Raw genomic sequence first — 20,357 nt, forward strand, 5'->3', positions numbered from 1 at the left:
TTTGATTTCCCATAAAAAGTGATCACTTTAAAATATAAGGCAAAATTACCTTTACCCCCGCCAGGGATTTGAATGCACGATACGCTAAGTAAACCTAATAAGTTGATACTAATTGTCACTATGCATTACGTACTTTCAAACTAATCCCAACATTCTTACTACGAACATCTCAACTAGAGTAAATGTTGAGTGAAACCATTTTGCTACGAGTTCCTTCCCATGGCGGCTATTACCTATTCGACCCTTGTTTTATTACAACTTATATTAGACTCTATTTACAAGCTATTAAATGTTATTTTAGATTGTAATTCTGTTAAGTAATTTAATTAAGGCATAACATAAATAAGATTATTTCTAAGTTAATGATCAAAAAAGTTTATTAAAGCGCTCTCAAGACGATTCTTTATATTCTTATTTCGTGTAATGGAATATTCCAGAAATAAAATGAAAAAAATATTGAGTAGATTAGCCCTTCAATGGTACATGATTCGAATTCGAGACGGACAAAAATATACTTATATTTTTATAAAAAATCGTCTGATTATCTGAGTATGGGTGCAATGGTGCAAGTGTGATTGTAAACCCAATGGTTCAAGGTTCTATTTTCACTCGGGAAAATATAAAGTAAAGTATGTTCTACTATAATGTACGTGTTGCATGTATTATACATTATTATTACCCCTTTTTATGAAACTTTTGCGGAAGGAGGAGCATGAAATGGTTAACTGGCACAGTTATGGTTTATATAGAGAAGGAAAATATAACTAAAACCATGTATGGTCTATTGTTCCGTTAGCTACTTTCCACCAAACCAGATTGAGAGAATGAATATATATTGAGTATAAATATTCCCCCAAATAGGAATCGAACTCAAAACTTGTTACAAAAGTAAAAATAATAATATTACTAGTCCTTTGTCGATGTTATTTTTCTGTTTCGCTTGCGTTCCTCAAACGTATTATTCTAGTATAACAAGTTCTTACACAGAAAGTGCACTTTGAAAGCTTTGTAAACGTTTAAGTTTTTCTTTTATTATGAAACAAATGTGGTAAGAGGCGGTCGTGGCCAAGTGGCACAAGCGTGTGACTATAAACGTGACGGTTGTGGGTTCGATTCCCACTTGGAGGCATGCATTATTATTTATGTATATATTTTCATTTTTTCGCTATGGTAACAAGGTAAAAGGGCAGCGTTAAGCTCCGCTACTTAACAGCCAATGCCTCTAAAGTGAGGAACTAATTGTCTCATCACTAGGTTACCCTCTACCTACCTAAAAACCCTCTACCTATCTAAAAATATGAAAATAATGCATTTAATTTAGAAATTGATGCTGCATCCACGTGAAGCCACTTTGAAATTCTATTAACACAGTTTCACTGACAAATTGTTAGCGTATTTTAATTTTAGAACTCAATTTTGGCTCGTTGAGTGAAAAGCTTCGATAGAGTTAAACTTTTTAATTATTTTGCTTTTAAAAAGCTCTTGTTTCTAACTAAATTTTGTTGATCGAGAGTATTTGAGTTTGTGGCATTTTTGTCAAAAACATACATGAAAAATATAACATTTTATATAACATAAAATTTTGAATTTTTGACACATTAAATTATATTATTAGTGTAGACAAAATCTTATTAAATTAGTTTCACGCTGTAACCCGCGCCGTGCAGAGTAGGCAGAAGGATTCACTGGAAACTGAAAACTGGTAGTGTTATGATCCTCCGTTGTCATTGAAACGCTTTTGTTCCCCAGCGTCCGCTGAATTCCGGAAGCAATGCGTGCTGGGTGGCGAAACTTAACGCCGCACCTTGCTTCGTTACCAAAACGAGTTAATTAAAATCACGAAACCAGCCGCATTATAATCGCTTTAGTGGGCCATGAGTGGTTTCTTTTTTTTACTAATAAATAATATACAAAATATAAATATTAGAGGAATATAGACCCAAATTTTAGTCCCTTCCAATAACTAGTTCAGAAAGTTCGTGTTTACCAGATTTGCCGTGTTAGGGTTGATTGGATCGAAGGACCTCTCCACAAATTGTATTCCAAATAATCTCTCGTCTAATAATTTAACCGAACGCCTATATCTATACTTGTGTATTAGATGAACATTTGGTTTGGTTGAACGTGGTAACCCCAGGAATCAGGATTTTCTTAAATTCTTCTTTCCATTTATAAAGGAAATCTATAAGCTATATTTTTTCTTTTCTTATCCCGCACACTACAGGGTAGGCAGAGAGAGCCGAGTGTTGAGACACTCCATTTCTCATTTTCTGCCGAGTTCTGTAGGTATTGCGTGTTGAATGGCGAAACTAAACGCCGCGCTTTATATCGACTTCAGAGCGAAGAAATTAATATATTAAGTATTTCATTTTCTCGAGTGGGGATCCCCAACCCACAATCCACACCCACCTTGTGCTGCTGCGCCACGACTGGCCTCAAATTTAAAATTTACATTTAAGTATTATAATAAATTCAGCCAAAGCCAAGCGAAAATACTATAAAGGCATTACACATATTTTTCCCCTGATAGACATCGAACCTACGACCAAGCCATTCATAACAGAGGATTACATTTTAATTAAGCTCCTATATTTTACTTTTGCCAACATACGAGTAAGTTTCACAGAAAATTTATAATTTAGCTAATGTCATACTATTAAAAGTATGTACAACGAAAACTTCTGTGATTAGAAACTTTTATTACACGTATAGAACCGTAAAACTTTTACTTTTCTTAACTTTTAATTTCTATATAATTATTTATATGAAAATATGAAGTTTAAAAGTACAAATAATAGATTAGACTATTTCTTTTTAACTTCATGACTATTTTCTGGGGCATTTTATGTTAAGTGGCGGATATCAACGTCGCTTTTTAAATTATATATATATATATATATATTAGATTATATAAAAAAAATTCCTTATGGTTATTTAATATTATAAATAATAAAAGTCTTTTTATTCCGCATATAACAGAATAGGCAATCTAAACATAGCGTTAAGACACTCCGTTTCCCACGCCACCATCCAATTTTTAAGATATTGCTTTTTGAGCAGCAGAATTTAAAGCCATAAAGTATACGAGTATATTCCTGGTATGTACACAATAACATAAATATATGAGGACAAGCACAAATACAAATTTACATCTCAAATGCCATCTGAACCGGAAATGTCCTTAGGCATGTTTGTAGCATCCCGTAGCAAGGTGCTACGCGTTTACAATATTGTGCCTGTATACACTGAATAAAATGTATTTTACTCTCAATAATAATTCTACAAAGCATCATTCTAACAAAGCTATCGTTGCCCAGAAGCGCGGCGTCTGACTTCAGACGTGGAGGTTGTGGACTCGTATTCCATTTAGGGAAATGAATTATTAAGTTAATCTTAAAGTAAGTCTCGAAATTTGAAGTGTAGAGAATGGAATGTCTCAACTATAGTTTCGATCTACCTACTCTGCTATACGCAGGATACAGCGTAAAACAAAATATTTATGCTATATCTCAAAACATTATTTTAGTTACAATTTACTTATTGGCACAGTAACAATGTCTCTCTCTCTCTCTCTCCCTGAATTCAGCGAAAAGTGGGGAACGGAAGTTGCCGGGTGGGAAACGGAATGTCTTATCATACGGTTTAAGGTGCGTGACACAGGTGAAGCTAAAAAATGATCGAGAAATTCATGAAAATAAGGGTGACACTAAACCCGCATTTTACAAGGAAATGAAAATATAGAAGCTACTTATATATATATATTTTCTAAAACAAAAATTGTTTAAAAAGCAAAAGACGAAGAATTTATGCTTAAACAAAAAATGATTGGAATTTCTTTTTACTTTACAATATTGCACAATCTATTTCTAAGCTTATCTTTATATATGTAGCGCAGTGTAGCTTCTCGTAGCACTTCGTAGCGTATAACATTATTTTATAGTATAGAGTTCGTTCAGTAAAGCTTTCGCGAGATTAAATAAAATCGACAAGGTTTTCTGTCGAATTTCGGTGAAATATTGATATTGACTTTCTACAAAATATTTACTTTTAAAACATATATTTAATACGTTTTATGTTACAATTAGGTAGCTTAAAGAATAAATTTACTTTTAAAATAATTACATATTAATGAGTTAAAATAAAGATTTCCTTTCCATCAAATTCTGGGGACATTAAGTGTTGAGTAGCGAAACTCAACGCCAGGCTTTACCTCGTAACCAGGTCAGGGAAATGAAAATACTAAATATATGATATATTCCTCCAGTTGGAACTGAATCCACAACCTGTCGCTTTTACAGCTTTTTAGATGGAAGTAATATGCTGTTATAGTAAACATTCTGTTCATACAATAAAGGCTCAGAATAAATGGATTTATGAGAGGAACCTCCACTGCCTGTAACGCGGATTGGCACACAATATGAATGCAAATAAAATGAATACGCGTTACCATATTAGGGTAGAGACGAACGTGTTTTCTTTTAGATTTTTATAAAAATGTCAATATACAAGGCCGTATTGGCACAGAGTTTGATTGTAAAGTGATAATAGTAGGTTCAATTAGAGATAGGAAAATATTCTCCCTCTCTTATAGACGTGACGCGGCGGTGTGTTCCGCAACTTAACAGACAATATCTACAAAATATAATATAATATAATATACGTTGCGTTAAGATAGCAGTATATTAACCTCTCTTTCTCTCTCCCTCTCGATCTCTGCTGACATTGACGCGATATTTAGCATGAAACTAAAAAAACATCACCTGAAGTTTGTGCTAAGAAGCTAAAAAAAACCTGATCCTGTGACCTCGAGAAGTTAAGACTTGGAGAACAGCAGCACTATGCTAAACTAACCTACTAAGACTAATCTCATTACAAGCCTTGCGCCTTGAAACGGCGATACAATTGAATTTCTAGAACCGAATTAATTGATTTAATGTTGGATATTAATTTTGTATACATCAATCTTGTTGTGCAAATTGACATAACGAGAACCCCGAGGGAAATTGATTGCCTTATTAGTATGGAATATATAGTAGTATAGATATATTAAATAACTACTATAGGTCCTAAATTCAAATCACAGCTTATATTATTATAGCTGTTTTTTTCTGAATTATAAATAAGCTGATTTTATAACATTTATTAATATTAAGCACTAAAAACGATATTTTTAAAAGGAGGACGAAATTATATTGGATCTGAAGGCGATCATTGGAGAGTGGCACTAATTTGTGACTATAAATGCATTGGTTGTGGACTCAATTCTCTTCCTCGCTCTAGTAACAAGGCAAAATGCATTGGGGTCCGCTACTCAATACGCAATTCCTCGAAAATTACGCAGAAATTTAAGAACGGAGCGTTTAAACACTAACTTTCCTTGCTTTATGCGGAATAAAAAGAGGAAATCTAGTGTTCACTAAAGAAGACTCTTGCTTTACGTCGTTCACTTTACGTCCAATTTCTAACACATTGCAAGTTTAATGGTGGGTTTTATTGTCGCTTTTTTTATAGTTATTCTTCTTGTTAACAAAGCGAAATTACATTCATTCCCGCAGGTGAGAATCGAACTCACAGCCGTTGTTTTAACAATCAGACGTTATGCCACGAATGTTTCTTAGTAAAATATATGAACTCGTATGCTAAATGTTGCAGAGAAGACGAAGATCTTTATTAAAATATATATAAAATAAAAAATTTAAATATATGACTCTATAGTCTACCCTTCCCCTTAGCTACCAAAAGCGTTACGAAGTAATAACATCCCTATAAAAGTTCTATCCCAATATAAAGGTTTATATGAGAAAATTCATAATATTAAAGGATATTGTACACTGCGGCACCGTGGGAAACAGATTTAAAAAGAAAGAAGTTAAATAGAGATTAGTAGTTTATATCTCGTTGCGGGATACAGCGTGAAGCTGATTATTTTTATCTCGGACAAATATGCAAGTGTTTAGAAGCCATCGTGTTGCGGTCTGACACTTTTTCATTTTTGTACTCTAAAAGAAAAACCATGACTAGAGCTCCGTCACTCCGCACCCAATACATCGTAAAATAGGCGGAAAGTAATGAACGGAGTGTCTTAACACTAAGTTTATTTAGAATGCTAAAGAATGAAAAAAATCAACCCAACCAAGAAAAGATAACTATTAAGCTACGATGGCCTCACCGATGATAGCATAGCTTATAATGCCTCAAAATAGAAAAAGTAGTGTCTTATCACTTATATTTTTTAACCCAAAACGCTGTTAAAAATAGTTACTGCCTGTAGTTAGTAAACAACGTCCATAAATTGTAGTCGATTTAAGATTACATATACATAGAATGTAAATCGTTGCGTCGTTTATTTAGTACACGTTTTGTAGTGGCCTAGTTTGATAGAAATTTATAGTAGAGTGTAGCGGTTTTAGCGTTCATTTTACTTAAAGCTTTAGAGTCGTTGTAAATTCACGTATGTTCCATACAATACATTTTCTATAAATAATAGTAGAGCCTCTGCTTAGGCAATGTGCGGCGTTGGGTTCCGCTTAAGCTGTCAGCGTCTGTCAGTAAACATGACATATTTTTTTACATTTTTAACCGACTTCTGTAATTATAAATTTGATCCATATTTAGGAAATAAAAATGTTTTTTAGAAAACAATATTAAAGAAGATGTGACGAGCATATTAGAATTTCGGCGTCGCTCGATCAGAACTATGGCTTGATTGTTCACAACGCTTGGACGGTTGAGAAACAGAGAGTCTAAACACTGTGTTCGCATTACCTATTTGATAAATGCTGGATAGAACGTAAAGCTATTTATTGTTGTTTGCCTACTAATTCGAACAAATAAAAACCCAATTCAATGTAAAATTACACGTGAATAATAAAAGAACAATAAAATGTTAATACGGATGCAATTAAATGTAATTACAGAAACGAGCTTAGCCCTTATTTTAAAAAGCCCTTATTTTTCCATTATAAAAATTGGTTTATGTTCCAAAAAAATATTTTTAATTGTATATGAAGTTATATGTGTATATGTTATATGTGTGTATGTTCAATATATATATGACATGTTAACTGTGAGTAGAATTCTGTTTTGTTTTTTAGTTTCACATTGTTACCTGAGAACCTAGTCTTAAATTTTTTATTTTTCATTTATTTTTGAAAATGGTTTAAATTGTATAGCAGAAAATAATTTAATTAAAGTTTGTAAGGATGGATGTTTCATGTTTGTTCTACTTTTACGGAAAAAGTAATGAACGGATTTTGATAAAACTTTACAATAACATAGCTTATATATCAGAATAAGACATAGATACAAGACTATAATATAACAATATATTTAAGCAGGCGAAGCCGCGCGTGGGTCTAATCTACTAGAGTATTTATTTACACAAAATCATAAAAACTTTTGATAATTCCCTAATGATATAACAAAAAATAAAGCATTACCTACAAACCGTGTCCCCGGCATTAGTACAAATCATCTAATTTGTGAAGCCGTTTGTTTTTGCCAGCGCTACCAAATTTGGCCCCGAATTTTGAACAGATGATAGATTCAAAACAATTTCTCAATGTAAATTGTATGAAAAAGTTTGTATAAGCGATTAAAGTTGTTTTTGTACTATAATAATCTTATATAGCTTTAGTAGTTCTTTAAGGGTATATTGTTCGTGTGAACAAAAAGCAGCTTCACGATTTTTGAAAGAGGATATGAAGAAAAAGTAGGGGGAAAAGGTAACCTAGTCTTAAAACATGGAATTAGAAGCTGCGTTCGTATTTCGTATCATACAATTCATAAGCTATAAATTAATTCTTTTATATCTGTGTACGTTCGTTATTACGTGGTATATTGAGAAACCGTTCTATAAGCTTTCATTAACACGGCAGTGAAAAGGAACGAGCTACGTGAGGGGTTTATTCATGTTTGAATATACTAATATTTCTTAAGTCGTTTAACCGATTGCGCGAAAATGGCTATTTTTTTTAAATGATTAAAAAATGCCTGTCATCCTCACTCTGGAGGGAGATTATATTTACTATTATTTTCAATTATCGGTTTCCTATAGAGGTTAAGCAGTGTTGAGTGGCGAGTTTTAACCTGTTTGACATCTGTTCCTTATTTTCCATTCAATTTTCAATATGTTGCATATTAAGTGGCGGACCCCAGCGGTTTTTTTTGTTAATAAGCAATGAAAATATTTCTTTCCCTCAAATAGGAATCCAACCCATAACCGTCGCGTACACGCGGTGCCGCTACGTCTCGGCGGCCTAGCTTGTTAATTGAAGTTTCTTATATTCATTGAATTTATGAATAAATGAAATATATTTTGTAAAAATATTATAAGTATAATTTCAAATTTCTTCTACAAGTATAACTTTAGTTGGAATAATTATAAGTTTTACGAAACTACTTCGTCAAAACTTTCCCGAATTCCTTTGTTTTCAGAACTTATATTAAATTAATATACTCATTTCCATATTATAATAGTTTTGTGAGCGAAGTTTAGTTTTTTGTAATATAGTAGTCATCGCTTGCAACTTTCTGTGGATTTTACACGTAAAATAAAAATCACATTTTTTCCCATAAGAAAATTAAGAGGAAAGTGGAGAACGGAGTGTTTTATCTTCTTTCATAGAGCCAATAAAATCTTTCACATATTTTTTCCGTCGAAGAATTTAATTCACATTTATTATATTATAAAATATTTATTGCAATTTTTTACCTTTACCTAATATAATTTTCATAATATATTTGGGTCTACCAATTTTCTTTATTCATTGTAGGCATAAAACTATCCTCAACCCTTAGGTTCATCCTAAGAAGTTGTAAAACATTTCAAATTTATGGCAAACCCACATTATCGAATTGATCCCTAAATTATCAAACACTTTGAATACTTACTTATTTTACTTGATTCCATAGTCGATACTAATATAATAAAGTGAAAGAGTTTGTTTGTTTAAACGTGTTAATCTCAGGAATTACTGGCTCGAATAGAAAAAAACTTTTTTTGTTGAATACTCCATTTATCGAGGAAGACTATATAGTATAGACCATATTTTAGTAGAACAGAAGATGCTTAATGAGAACTGACATGGCGTTAAGTTCTGTCATTCAATACTAGGTTCACACTAGGTTCCCTCCGCCAACCCATGCGAGATACAGGATAAAGTTATAAAAAATAATTATACAAATATTACCATCATATTCCACCATAATATACGTACTAAAGCATTAACTGGATTATACCAAGAACCGTCATGTGACCTTTCCTCCTCGTCAAGGACAGACCAAATGACATTTTATATAGAACAAGTGGGTAGTTCTAAGAAACATTATATACAGTTTATTAGCGCCCGGTCTCGCTAAATTAATTGCTTTCGTACCATTTCCATGTAATTCATACTTAGTAATTGATAGATGGAAAAGAATCGCGAAATATCTATATACTTTTTTTTAGTATTTGTTTCTTATTTACTATAACAATGAACGAAATAAAACGAAAAAAACATATAGATCAAATGACCTACAAAGAAAAATACTATTACAAAAAGAACTTTGAGCACATTTAATTGTGTAATAGGATACTTAATTAAACAGAAATTTCTTTGTTAAAAAACCTACTTTGTAAATAAAAGGGCCGACCGCCTCCTATTGTGGATTTTATCGAATATTTTCTAAGCCTTTATGAAATAAAAACCCTTTAAAAATACAAAACTCGGTTTAGAATTCAGAATAAAAGGTAAATATGAAACGAGTATTTAGAAAGGTAACTGTCACGTCATGTTTCTAAGTAACGTACTAGGATAACGTGAATAAAATATATTTTAAATTGTATTTTTTGAAGCCGAACTGTTATGAGTTCGTCCCCTACTTGTGGGAATTAATTATTATTTGATATTTTCATGTCCTCGTTCTGGTAACAGGTCAAAATGGAGCATCTTTAAACTGAGTTACCTCTGTCTGCCCCGCTGTGTGCGGGATACAGCGTGAAAATTATTTAATTTAATTTGATTTTATATACAATGTTTCTATTTACCATAACATTTCATCTCATAAACATTTCTAAATCTCACATAATCTTGTTTAGTTCGTACCGCACCTGTAGGTGTACAGGAGCTTACTCAACCTTATCCTTACCACCTTGCAAAGCTTTATATTTGGTAATATAGAGAAGCAAGTATCATTTATGAGTAAAATAACTTAATTTAAAAATATGTATTTTATATTTATATTTTATAAATATACTTATAAACGCAGCAGCATAATGTCTGATTCTAGGCCCTACGGTTGTGCGTTCAATGTCCGCTGGGAGAAATGAACCATTTTCATCCTCTAACTCTGATATCAAGAGTAAACGTGGCGTCGGAATGGGGAATGGAATCTTATCTTTCCCAGGATATTTTTTTTATTTCAAAATAATTAGCGAAGTAAAATTTAAAATTTGTACTTATATAAAAACTATCTGAGTGACTGTCAGACAACGGAAAGACGAAACTACTGGACTTAGAAATTTTAATGATCTCCCATAGATTCCTTGGGGAGTATAGGAGAGCACTAAGAGTGAAAATCTCTCAAAACAAATTCTTCAGGCTTCCCATTTTACATCTCACAGCCCACACAAGCAAAACTACGTTATATAACTGGTTGAATATGAAACTACTGACCATATTTTTTCTGCTCTAAAATTCTGATTCCACATTAGTCCTTCGCATAATATCGATTATAGAGAGACGTCACCTCCCATAACCACTCGAGCGCCAACATCCAGACGTTCCTCAGAGACTCTACCAATTTGTCTAATATTTACTTTAGTTCATATAACTGAAATTTCCCAAGTGATTGCGAATTGGCAAAGTTCCGGAAATATGTGTGTTTCGTATTGACATTTGTTACGTATGATTTTTTTTGTCATATCAATAGAATAATAACTATTGGAGGATAGTCAGTAAAAGTGAGACTGTAAAAGAAGCAATGTTGTGGATTCAATCACCACTCGAGTAAATGGAATATTTAATATGGTAATTTCCTTGTGAAGTGGGGAACGGAGTGTTTTAACACTAGGTTCCCTCTGCCTACCCTACTGTGTGCGGGAAGAAAAGTAATCTATTTTGTCAACAATTTTATATATTATAGGACATAATAAAAGGCAGTTATAACAAAAGTTATTATCGTACCGGAAATGGGTAAAGTCCCTGTTTTACGAGTCACGGTGCACGCATCAGTATCAAATTTGGACTTATCGAGTTTTTGTTGTTGGAATAAAAAACTTTTTAAACGGATATAAAGCTTAATGTCCGTCTATCTTCCTGGAAATGGGAATTGATCTAAGTAGCAGTTTGTTTGGTTGAACGCGGTAATCTCAGGAACTAGTGGTTCGAACTTTTTGTGTTCTGTTTGCGCAGGACCACAAGTGTGCGACTGTAAACACAGCTTAAGAGTTCTATTCCCACTCGAGGAAATGCAATATTTAATATTTTCATGTTCTTCGCTCTGCTGTCGAGACAAAAGCGCGGCGTTGAGTTCTGCCAAGGTTTTGTTCTCCAAAATTCGGCAGTAAGTGGGGAACGGAGTTACTTAACACAAGGTTCCCTGTGCCTACCCTGCTGTGTTATAGCGTGAAGCTGAAAAAAAAATATATACATACGTTTTGATTGTTTAGTTTTAACTTTACGCTATGACATGTGTTCGCGACAACCGACGCGCATCATCGGCTGTGAACTCGTCACAACATGTTAGAGACTGTTTAGTTTGGCAAAAAGTGACGTCATACCACTCTCGTAATTTTGAATGTTATTATTAGTGTCTTTTCTAAATTAATAGTGTTTTTTCCTTTGTAAATAAGTAATTACATTAAATAATAAATATAAATAGATTTGGGTTCCGTTTTAGATAATAATTTTCGACTTTATATCTTATTTGTATAGTTGTACTATGATTTGCCGGATTAATCGCTTTTTATATAATAGTAACTTCCGTATAGTAAATTTTATTATTAATTATTGTTTGTCATAGTTTTCTGTAACAAAATAACAGATTTGTATATTCCTAATGTGTGTAATTAATTTTAGAGAGAATTTTCATTGTAAAAACTCATGTAAAATTCGTCATCGTAACAGCATTTTTCGTAATTTAATAATAGATAATACTTAAATAGTATAATGTTTTATACATAGATAGATAGATATTTTTATGTTCTTTTAATATGTATAAATTGTAAAAACATCCGATTTTTAGTTATTAAAATATAAATGTAAATGTGTGATAATCATAGTAAAAATATTGTTGTAAATAAAGATAAAACGGCTCGGTGGCTCGCGGCTCTCGTTACCGTTTAGCTCCGCGCAACGGAGGTGCGCGTCGGGCGAGACAGAGACAGTCGGCAATCAACGGTGAGCACAACAGGAAGAAGATAGAATCGGAACAAGACACGAATAGAGCCGACAGTCACCGACCGTTATACAGTGATCAACATCTTGTTTCAATATCCTGTTTCAACATCCTGTTTCAGTATCTTGTTTCAATGTATAGCAAGAACGTCTCGCAAGAACGTCTCACAAGAAGGACTCACAAGAACGTCTCACAAGAAGGACTCCCAAGAACGTCTCACAAGAACGTCTCACAAGAACGTCTCACAAGAACGTCTCACAAGAAGGACTCACAAGAACGTCTCACAAGAACGACTCACAAGAACGTCTCACAAGAAGGACTCCCAAGAACGTCTCACAAGAACGTCTCACAAGAACGTCTCACAAAAACGACTCACAAGAACGTCTCACAAGAACGACTCACAAGAACGTCTTGGGGTCTCAGCATACTCCGTGTTCCCATGATCTGGAACCTATAGTGTGCAGGGCGTCAGCGGCTCATTCACTTGAGTTCCGCCCGTCCGGTACAACGTGCTGGTCCTTCGAGCCGGATCTGGGGACTCCTCACCGAAGCTGAAGCATCATCCGTCATCGTGCAAGTTATCGCAGTGCTCCGTCGCGCAAGTGCTCCGTCGCGCAGTACTCTATCGCGCAGTGTTTTCCGTCGCGCTCGCAAACGCATTCGCCGTCGCGTTTCGCATCCGTATCGACTGTCGCGCTCGCAACTGCGCTGACGTCACATATCCCGTCACGTCGTGAGTGTTTTGTGCATCCGCCTTCGTGTGTCGTCGTTCGTCTCCGAGAATCTTCGTGCTTCCGCCTTCGAGTGTCGTCGTTCGTCTCCGAGAATTTTCGTGCATCAGCCTCTGACATCCGCCTTCGAGTGTTATCGTGAGTCTTCGTGAGTGTTCGTGCATCAGCCTCTGACATCCGCCTTCGAGTGTTATCGTGAGTGTTCGAGAACCTTCGTGCATCCGCCTTCGAGTATTATCGTACTACATCGCGCAGTGCTCTCCGTCGCGCAGTGTTCTCCGTCACATAGCGCTCTCCGCTGCGCTCTCCGCCGCCTCCGTTGGCGTCCGCATTGACTGTCGTGCTCGCTACTGCGCTGACATCTATCGCGCCGTAAGTCACGTCGTGAGTGTTCGTGCATCCGCCTTCGAGTATTATCGTAAGTCTTCGTGAGTGTTCGTGCATCATCCTCCGACATCCGCCTTCGTGTGTCGTCGTTCGTCTCCGAGAATCTTCGTGCTTCCGCCTTCGAGTGTCGTCGTTCGTCTCCGAGAATCTTCGTGCATCCGCCTTCGAGTATTATCGTTTCGTCTTGGTGAGTTTTACCAATTATCGTAGGTTTTTACTAAGATGCCTATCACAAGATCAAGAGGTCGATCCGAGGGATTGAGATATGAAGCCGACCCTTCATCTAGTCACACAGAGGTGACACACCCGCCTACGAATACACAAGAGGATTCCGAAATAGAAAAGAACTTAATAGTACCAAGTGACGAAAAGGAAGACTCAAGAATTATTTCAATTAACAAGGAGGAACAATTTGAAGGCACACAAATAAAGTCGACAACTTCGAAACGTGCAAACTCGAAGAAGTCTACGAAATCCAGACGTAGAGCAAGAAATGCTCGTGAAGAAATACTTCGCATCAAGCTTGAACTCGCGCAAATAGCTCTGGAAGATGCTGAATCAGATAGTTCAGAATCCCAGGAAGATAATATATCGAAAACCGACTACGTTAGCTCCTGGATTGAAGATAATGCACAAATCGTACAAAAATCACTTACACCATGTGCAGATGTTCCGAGGCAACCACATCCAGTGCCGTCATGCTATAGAATGCCTCAACATCCGAATATCGGCAACAATTCCGAAAATCAACAAGCAATACAGAGAGATTCAACAAAGGAAATAGAGGAGCTAAAAAAGGAAATAGAAAATTTGAAGAAAAGATGCGAAAAAGCCGAAACCGCTCCTACATCGTTGTGTATGAAAACAGAGGTACCTAAACCTACAATGTTACCTCCATCATCGTCATACAATTTTCCCGTCGCGTCCAAAGTCATCATGGATCTTCCTACATATAGTGGAGTGTTAAATGAATGGCTATCATACAGGGCCATATATGAAAACACTAAGGGATACTTCAATGAAGTTGAAAATACAGCCAGAATTCGAAGAAGCCTAACTGGAAAAGCATTGGAAGTCGTCGACACACAACTCATAGCTCATTCAAAACCGGATGCCATCATAGAAGAGCTTGAAATGAATTTCGGTCGTCCAGATGCAATCGCATATAGTGAATATGACAAGCTTCGATCTCTACCTCGTTGTGCTGACAATCCAAAGGAGATACATGCATTCGCCAGTAAGGTAAGAAGCAGTGTCAATCTGTTTCGCGCCCTCGATTTACACAACTTTATCACTGCGCCAGATATAACGAGGGCCCTTCGTGAAAAGCTACCATCGTCGTTATGTACCAGGTGGTACGAGGAACAAGCATCTATATTCAAACCAGACCTGACGCACTTCAGCGAGTTTCTCACCAAACAAGCAGCATGTCGCACACCTTATTCAACAGAGATCCCGCACTCAGAGCCTACTCGTCGTGTGATACATAGAACGCACAATACTACCGAAGAAAGGAAAACTAATAGATTTCATGGAATGGTGAAAAGTACGTGCAAAATTTGTAACAAAGAAGGTCATCACAGTATTAGCTGCAAGAAATTTCAAGATGCCAACTCAGATAAAAGATGGGAACTCGCCAAAGAACACCGACTGTGCTTCAGATGCCTGCGGTTCCGACAATCAGGACATTCCTGTAAACCACAGAAGTGCAATATTAAGGGATGCATCGGTACTCATCATCGATTACTACACTATGATAAAAAGGAGAAATCAGAAATTCGAAATCAACAAGAAGAAAAGGAAACCGTGGCCAACGCATGGGTACCGTCAAAGGCGCATGCTTATCTTAAAATCATACCAGTCAGAGTTCATGGACCGGCGGGAGAAACCTCCGCATACGCTCTATTAGACGACGGATCAACTGTATCTCTCATAGATGAAGCTTTGGCAAAGGAAGTCGGTGCTGAGGGACGGCTGGATCCTTTAAAGATGGAAGCAATCGGGGATATAGTTATTGAAACGCCGGGATCAAGGCGTGTTACCGTGACACTTGCTAATTCACAGAAAAAGAAGATTAGCTTTACAGCTCGTACCGTTCCGCATCTTAATCTTTCCCCGCAAACAATTCGTGAAGAAGACTTAGCTGCCTGCGATCATCTAATAGATTTGAAGAACCAGCTCACCTACGACTCAGCCACGCCTAAAATTCTAATTGGTCAAGACAATTGGAATTTACTACTCGCCGAAGATGTCCGTATAGGACCGAAGAACCAACCAATCGCTTCACTCACGTCGCTCGGGTGGGTGCTACATGGTGCGCACAATAGGACATTGGGTCAGAAAATCCATTTCGTCAATCAAGTTACTGCTATTGAAGATAGAATGGATGAACAACTGAGAGATTACTTTGCCTTGGAATCTCTTATCATTAATCCGCGTCGGCCAGACTCTGATCCAGAAATAAAGGCTGAAAACATTTTGAAGAAACACACACACCGTTTACAAGATGGGCATGTTGAAACCACACTTTTATGGAAATCAGAGAACAGCATCATGGTTAATAATTATGAGTCGGCGCTGAAGAGGCTCATATCAATAGAGAGAAAAATTGATCGTGATCCTGAACTGAAAAGGAGATACACCGAACAAATGGAATCACTCGTCCAGAAGGGCTACGCTGAGGTGGCACCTAAAAGTATCTCTCCAGGCAGAACATGGTACCTGCCACACTTCGACGTGCAAAACCCGGCTAAACCAGAGAAGCTTCGCATTGTTCACGACGCCGCTGCTAAAACCAAAGGTATGTCACTAAACGATTTCCTCTTGACTGGACCAGACCTTCTTCAATCGCTTCCTGGAGTCATGATGAGATTTCGCCGTCATGCTTTCGCTGTATCAGCCGACATAGCCGAAATGTTTATGCAAGTCAAAGTAAGACCTCAAGATAGGGATGCCCTTCGCTACCTGTGGAGAGGACACCGGCGGGAGGGAACTCCTGAAGAATATCGCATGACGTCGCTTATATTTGGAGCTGCGAGTTCACCATGCACCGCGATATTCGCTAAAGATTGGAACGCAAAAAGGTACATCGACACGCATCCAGAAGCAGTGGAAGCTATCATCCACAACCACTATATGGATGACTACCTAGACAGTTTCCGAAGTATAGAAGAAGCTATAGAAACTTCCAAAAAGGTCCAACATATCCACGGAGAAGCTTGTTTCAAACTCTGCAAGTGGGTTTCAAATATCCCGAAAATAATAAATGAACTTGAAAAACAATCAAATATGACAGAAACTATTAACCTGGGTACCAAAGAAGAAAAGATTTTGGGTTTAATGTGGAGACCGTCAACCGATGAATTACGATTCAATTTAAAACTAGCAAGATTACCGCCCAGTTTATTAAAGAAAACAGCTCCTACGAAGAGAGAAGCTCTGAAGATAGTTATGTCACTCTATGACCCACTTGGTTTCGCTTCACCCGTTACTATTCGTGCTAAACAAATTCTTCAAGAATCTTGGCGAAGAATTATAGATTGGGATCAACATCCGGATGAAGATCTTTCCAAGCAGTGGGCAGAATGGATGCTACACCTTCAGAAATTGAAAAATGTGAGCTTACCTCGATGCTACTCTGGTTATAGTGATGCCACATCTGTACAACTACATATATTCAGCGACGCCAGTGAAACAGCCTACGCAGCAGCTGCCTACTGGAGGGTGGTTGCTCCGGATGGAAAAGTCCAAGTCAACATGATCATGGCTAAAGCGAAAGTAGCCCCGCTCAAGGTTATGTCAATTCCTCGTTTAGAACTACAAGCAGCCGTCATGGGAGTTCGCATAGCAGAAGCTGTCATAAAAGAACATCGTATTGCGCCGGAATGCAAAATCTTTTGGACAGACAGTAAGACAGTTCTGACGTGGATAAGAAATGGAGCCAGGTCTTATAAGCCATTTGTCGCACATAGACTAGCAGCCATTGAAGAATATACCAAAGTTGAAGAATGGCGTTGGGTACCTCCTAAGCTCAATGTCGCCGATATAGCCACCAGAGAAGTACCATCTGATTTTGGAGCTGATCATGAATGGTATCACGGGCCTGCCTTCTTGAAAGAAAATCCGAGTACCTGGCCTATCGAAAAACCGGTCGTGTCAAATAATACTGGTGAAGAACATACTTTTACCGTTAAAGAACTCCAGCTGAAGACAAAATTACGTGAAGCAATTCCTGATCCACAACGCTTCTCAAAATGGGAGCGACTACTTCGTGCCACAGCTAGAGTCTTGCAATTTTTAGATATTTGCAGAAATAAAAAAGAGAAGATCTTTTATAAGCGAACACGTAGAAATATGGAATCAGATCCTACGTGGAACAAACGAAGAGAAACATTGCAAAAGAAATCTACTACTCTACATAGCAAGAAATCTATGGATTCCAACAATTTTCTGATATTGGATTCGAAGTACATTACAAAAGCAGAAAATCTTCTCATCCGAACATCTCAAGAAGAATCTTTCAATGAAGATATCACAGACTTAAGATACAACAGGACTATTGCCAAACAAAGTCGCCTTCATTCATTACCCGTAGAACTCCGAGATGACATTGTCGTTCTTCGCAGCCGTATAGCCGCCGCCGAGGGAATAAAAGACGAAACAAAGAAACCACAAGTCTTAGATGGAGATAACTACATCACACAGTTATATATTGATTGGACCCACCGTTGTCTTCACCACAGCAGCACCGAAATAATAGTAAATGAAGTACGTCAACATTTTTGGGTAATTCGTCTTCGTCCCACCGTGAAAAGGATAGTTCATCAGTGCCTCAAGTGTCGTATTCGCAAGGCACAACCCCCACAGCCTTCTACGGGTGATCATCCTAAATCCCGTCTCGCTCATCATCGAAGACCATTTACATACACCGGCTTAGATTATTTTGGCCCTCTCACAGTAGTCGTCGGCAGACAACACGTGAAACGTTACGTCGCACTCTTCACGTGTCTTACCACTAGAGCAGTTCACCTGGAAATCGCCGCCAGCCTAAGCGCAGACTCTGCCATACTTGCATTGCGAAGATTCGCTGCACGTCGAGGATGTCCTTCCGAAATTTACTCAGATAATGGTACAAACATGCATGGAGCAGACAAAGAACTTCGAGAAGCATTCAAAGAAGAAGCCAGTCGTCGAGGCATCGCATGGCGTTTCATAACACCATCTGCACCATTCATGGGAGGCGCATGGGAACGTCTTGTTCGCTGCGTGAAAACAGCTCTATACACTATTCTTCGTGAGAGATACCCCCGAGAAGAAATTTTGGCTACATTACTCTGCGAAGTAGAATATACTGTGAATAGTCGTCCCCTCACACATGTTTCTGTAAACAATGACGACGAAGAATCTATAACACCCAATCACTTTTTACTTGGGGGTTCAGCTCGTCTACCTGTACCTGGCACATTTAGTGAGGACGACATCGATAGCAAAAAGCAGTGGAGACGCTCACAGATATTAGCGGACATGTTTTGGAGACGCTGGGTTCGCGAATATCTCCCTGAACTTCAACACCGGCGGGAGCCTCATGGTCGAGGCCCTACTTATGAAATAGGTGACCCGGTACTTATAGCCGACTCACAACTTCCAAGAAATACGTGGCCAAGAGGACGCATAGAAAAAGTATATCCAGGTGCAGATGGACAAGTGCGAATAGTTGAAGTACGCACTAAGGGTGGTCTTCTGAAAAGGCCAACCAAAAAACTCGTTCCGCTTCCAAAGTAAGAAGACGTCGTCGCTCACCGCGGGAAAGATGCAGCATCACATCGAGACCTGATTCTGCACGGCGGGAGAAATGTTCGCGACAACCGACGCGCATCATCGGCTGTGAACTCGTCACAACATGTTAGAGACTGTTTAGTTTGGCAAAAAGTGACGTCATACCACTCTCGTAATTTTGAATGTTATTATTAGTGTCTTTTCTAAATTAATAGTGTTTTTTCCTTTGTAAATAAGTAATTACATTAAATAATAAATATAAATAGATTTGGGTTCCGTTTTAGATAATAATTTTCGACTTTATATCTTATTTGTATAGTTGTACTATGATTTGCCGCATTAATCGCTTTTTATATAATAGTAACTTCCGTATAGTAAATTTTATTATTAATTATTGTTTGTCATAGTTTTCTGTAACAAAATAACAGATTTGTATATTCCTAATGTGTGTAATTAATTTTAGAGAGAATTTTCATTGTAAAAACTCATGTAAAATTCGTCATCGTAACAGCATTTTTCGTAATTTAATAATAGATAATACTTAAATAGTATAATGTTTTATACATAGATAGATAGATATTTTTATGTTCTTTTAATATGTATAAATTGTAAAAACATCCGATTTTTAGTTATTAAAATATAAATGTAAATGTGTGATAATCATAGTAAAAATATTGTTGTAAATAAAGATAAAACGGCTCGGTGGCTCGCGGCTCTCGTTACCGTTTAGCTCCGCGCAACGGAGGTGCGCGTCGGGCGAGACAGAGACAGTCGGCAATCAACGGTGAGCACAACAGGAAGAAGATAGAATCGGAACAAGACACGAATAGAGCCGACAGTCACCGACCGTTATACAGTGATCAACATCTTGTTTCAATATCCTGTTTCAACATCCTGTTTCAGTATCTTGTTTCAATGTATAGCAAGAACGTCTCGCAAGAACGTCTCACAAGAAGGACTCACAAGAACGTCTCACAAGAAGGACTCCCAAGAACGTCTCACAAGAACGTCTCACAAGAACGTCTCACAAGAACGTCTCACAAGAAGGACTCACAAGAACGTCTCACAAGAACGACTCACAAG

General features: G+C 37.1%; 2 protein-coding genes across 2 annotated transcripts in view; both read left to right on the forward strand.

Moving 5' to 3' along the window:
* Positions 1–20,357, forward strand: part of LOC146536101 (IDLSRF-like peptide) — a 71,927-nt gene that overhangs the window by 31,732 nt on the left and 19,838 nt on the right. The gene's annotated exons all lie outside the window — the stretch shown is intronic.
* LOC146536102 (uncharacterized) lies at positions 13,722–19,280 on the forward strand. The gene has a single exon (XM_085190507.1). It carries the CDS (start codon positions 13,722–13,724, stop codon positions 19,278–19,280), a length of 5,559 nt encoding a protein of 1,852 aa, XP_085046633.1.

This window comes from Heliconius melpomene, chromosome 9 (assembly GCF_056956725.1).
Source record: "Heliconius melpomene rosina isolate 202511_hmr_F chromosome 9, ASM5695672v1, whole genome shotgun sequence".
Classification (NCBI taxonomy): Eukaryota; Metazoa; Arthropoda; class Insecta; order Lepidoptera; family Nymphalidae; genus Heliconius; species Heliconius melpomene.

What these genes read in the sequence shown, in the direction of transcription:
- LOC146536102 (XM_085190507.1), top strand. Translation starts at nt 13,722, where the DNA reads ATGCCTATCACAAGATCAAGAGGTCGATCCGAGGGATTGAGATATGAA.